The following is a 3,686-nucleotide window of genomic DNA, read 5'->3' as shown; positions in this document are numbered from 1 at the left end:
GGCAGGTGGATTTCTGTTAGTCTCAGGCCAGCCAGAGCTATACAGTGAGACCCTGTCTTTTGATGTTTTTTTGTTTTTGTTTTTCTTTGTTTTTTGAGACAGGGTTTCTCTGTGCAGCCCCGGCTGTCTTGGAACTTACTCTGTATAGATAAGCTGGCCTCAAATTCAGAGATTCCTGCCTTTGCCAGAAATTAAAAGTGCTGGGATTAAAGGCATGAACCACCATACCCAGCTGTCTTTAAAAAAAAGTTTAGCTGGGTGGTGGTGGTGCACACTTTTAATCTCAGCATTCAGGAGGTAGAGGCAGTCAGCTCTCTCTGAGTTCAAGGCCAGCCTGGTCTACAAAGTGAGTTCCAGGACAGCTTAGGCTGTTGTTACACAGAGAAACTCTGTCTCGGCGGTGTGGGGGATTAGCGCCTTATTACACAGATGAAGAAAGCAGTTCAGAAAAACTAGTATGCTTGCTGTGGTCACACTGTTACAAAGAGATAGAGCTGGTCAGGTCTACTTTATAACTTGTATTCTTCGGTGCTTGGTTCCATTGGGAAAGTCATATGAGTCTGTGGTTCATGATCTTTCTTCTGCTTTGTCTATGAAATGAGCTTCAATTTGAATTTTATTCCCCCCACCTTTGAGTAGTTATTTCTAGTAATCATATTTTGAGCTGTTTTTCTCTTTGACTCTTAACCTGTTGGCGTCTTTTCCCATCCCTCCCCGCCATTTTGGAGGGTTTGATGGTCAGTGAGGCAGTTTCTCTATGATGTATGTAGTCATGGTTGCCCTGGAATACTTCTCACGGAGACGCCTGCCTCTGCTGGGATTCTAGGCATGAGCCACTACACCTGGCTTTACCTCGTCTTTTACACTTTTTGTGTAGTTCATCTGATTTTTTCCCCCTATGCTCTGCAACTTTGGTATGCTTTATAAAATCACATAGGAATTTTAAAACTGTAATCCTTTGAGTTTTTATTGAGTGTGTGTGTGCGTGCGTGTGTGCACGTGTATGTACACACATCTGCACAGTGGAAGTCAGAGAACTTGGAGAAGTTTTGAGCTTTCTTTCCCTGTGCATCAGTTGGTTAGAAGGAAAAAGGAAGTAGTGGGGAGAGGATGTCTGCAAAAACAGAATTTTTTATTTCTTTCCCAAGAAGTTTCTATACTGTTTCTCTTCTGAGTTTATCATTACTGGTATCTTTAGTCTCCTAGTTTCAGAACATCACCTGGACACTGTCCTTCCCTTATTATATACGTCTTCTCTACCTCCTTTCTCTCCAGTATTCTATTTTACTTTAAGATTTTCTTTAGTTTATAACTCATTTGATTACTTGGACTGAATTATTAAATGCATTATTAAAATATTGCTTGACAAGAGCTAGCCTACGTCTTGACCCACTGTGTCTGCTTTGTGGGTCCATTCCAAATCAGGGAGCTGGCTGGTAAGTGTTGGCAAAGGACTAGATGAGCCGAACTAGACCCTTCGGATCTTTTAGGATTTATACCTGGTGCTCATAAAGCATATAATAATGATACTTATTATTACTGTTAGCTTAATTATCAGATTAATTCTGTTAGATTTTTTGTATAATAAAATTTGTCATTAAAGCGCATTATTACTTGAAAATTGAAGCTGACCGCTGTAGTAACTGACTGGATTTGTCAAAGACTACAAAGTCTGATGAAGGGAGTAGAATCTGAGCTGGACTTCAAAGGATAGATACAGGTGTTTTTTTTTTTTTTTTTTTCCTGTTAGTAAAGAGATGAGGCAGGGGATTCCAGCTAAGGAGTATGACCTGCACAGGGCTTAAAGAAAGGTACTGAAGCCGGGCGGTGGTGGCGCACGCCTTTAATCCCAGCCTTTCAGAGGCAGGCGGATCTCTGTGAGTTCGAGGCCAGCCTGGTCTACAAGAGCTAGTTCCAAGACAAGAACCAAAAGCTACGGAAAAACCCTGTCTCGAAAAATCAAAAAAAAAAAAAAAAAGTCACTGAAAATTTGGACCAGTGTGAGTAATTTACAGAGTTTTCTTGTTATGGAAACAAAATGAAATAGCTTGAAATCAAACTTTCAAAATTTCTTAGTACTCAGCTAAGGTTTCTGAAGTAGGAGATACTCATATGTCTTATGAATTAACTTTTTTATTGACACACAATATAATTGCAAGGTTACATATGATGCATGCACCCTGGAATCTTGCCTGGTTCATGTAAGTTAATGGTCACTGCTGGGTCTCCTTAGTATCAGAGAGAGGCAAACAAACTCCTTTTCCTGGTGGCTTAGTTTCCCTTTGCTGCTTGTCTAAGTGATCTCTATTCGATCAGCCGCTCGCTCCCTTTCTTGTTAACTGCACATTCCAGGTCAGTAACACAGTGATTATAGCTATAGCCCATGAGTCTTTACAATTTACTTGTATCTCAGAGGTGCTACAAAAGACTGTTGGGTGTGTGTTTTGTTTCAAAGAGTTACTGACTTTCTTATTTCTCTTCCTTTACAGACCTAGAGGATCAAGTCATAATGGGAGCATTTTTAGACAAGCCAAAGATGGAAAAGCATAATGCCCAGGGGCAGGGGAATGGGTTGCGATATGGCCTAAGCAGCATGCAAGGCTGGCGTGTTGAAATGGAGGACGCACATACAGCTGTGATCGGCTTGCCAAGTGGACTTGAGACGTGGTCATTCTTTGCTGTATATGATGGGCATGCTGGTTCTCAGGTTGCCAAATACTGCTGTGAGCATCTGTTAGATCACATCACCAATAACCAGGATTTTAAAGGCTCTGCAGGAGCGCCATCTGTGGAAAATGTAAAGAATGGGATCAGAACAGGTTTTCTGGAGATCGATGAACACATGAGAGTTATGTCAGAGAAGAAACACGGTGCAGATAGAAGTGGGTCAACAGCTGTGGGGGTCTTAATTTCTCCCCAGCACACCTATTTCATTAACTGTGGAGACTCGAGAGGTTTGCTTTGTAGGAACAGGAAAGTTCACTTCTTCACACAAGACCACAAACCAAGTAATCCGCTGGAAAAAGAACGAATTCAGAATGCAGGGGGCTCTGTGATGATTCAGCGTGTTAACGGGTCTCTGGCTGTGTCAAGGGCCCTTGGGGATTTTGATTACAAATGTGTCCATGGAAAAGGTCCCACAGAGCAGCTTGTCTCACCAGAGCCGGAAGTCCATGATATTGAAAGGTCTGAAGAGGATGATCAGTTCATTATTCTTGCATGTGATGGAATCTGGGATGTCATGGGAAACGAAGAGCTCTGTGACTTTGTGAGATCCAGACTTGAAGTCACTGATGACCTTGAGAAAGTTTGCAATGAAGTAGTCGACACCTGTTTGTATAAGGTAGCTAGACTTTTTCTTTTCAGTCAACTTTATGCCATTAATTACTGTTCCTTTTAATTATTGTGGAGCCTGTAGATATCAAAAATAAATTTTTGGCACAATTACAGGATACTCTACCAACTGTGAAAATATAAGGATACTTTAGAAACTAGCCAGTTACCATCTGTGCAAGAGCTGAATCTAAATGCTTGGTCTTTAACCATGGGTACTTAAGCTTTTGGTACTATAGAAGAATATTAGAAAGAAAGAGGAGCCGGGCGGTGGTGGCGCATGCCTTTAATCCCAGCACTTGGGAGGCAGAGGCAGGCGGATCTCTGTGAGTTCGAGACCAGCCTGGTCTACA

General features: G+C 41.8%; 1 protein-coding gene across 1 annotated transcript in view; it reads left to right on the top strand.

Moving 5' to 3' along the window:
- The first annotated feature begins 2,489 nt into the window (after positions 1–2,489).
- Positions 2,490–3,686, top strand: part of Ppm1a (protein phosphatase, Mg2+/Mn2+ dependent 1A) — a 17,800-nt gene continuing 16,603 nt past the window's right edge. The window contains exon 1 of the mRNA XM_013355677.2: positions 2,490–3,343. Within this exon, the coding sequence (XP_013211131.1) occupies positions 2,510–3,343 (834 nt within the window). The 5' untranslated portion in view covers positions 2,490–2,509. The remainder of the gene's footprint in view (positions 3,344–3,686) is intronic.

The sequence above is a fragment of the Microtus ochrogaster genome, chromosome 1 (assembly GCF_000317375.1).
Source record: "Microtus ochrogaster isolate Prairie Vole_2 chromosome 1, MicOch1.0, whole genome shotgun sequence".
NCBI lineage: Eukaryota > Metazoa > Chordata > Mammalia > Rodentia > Cricetidae > Microtus > Microtus ochrogaster.
The sequence above is the reverse complement of the archived record's forward strand: the minus strand, read 5'-3'. Positions and strand labels throughout refer to the sequence as shown.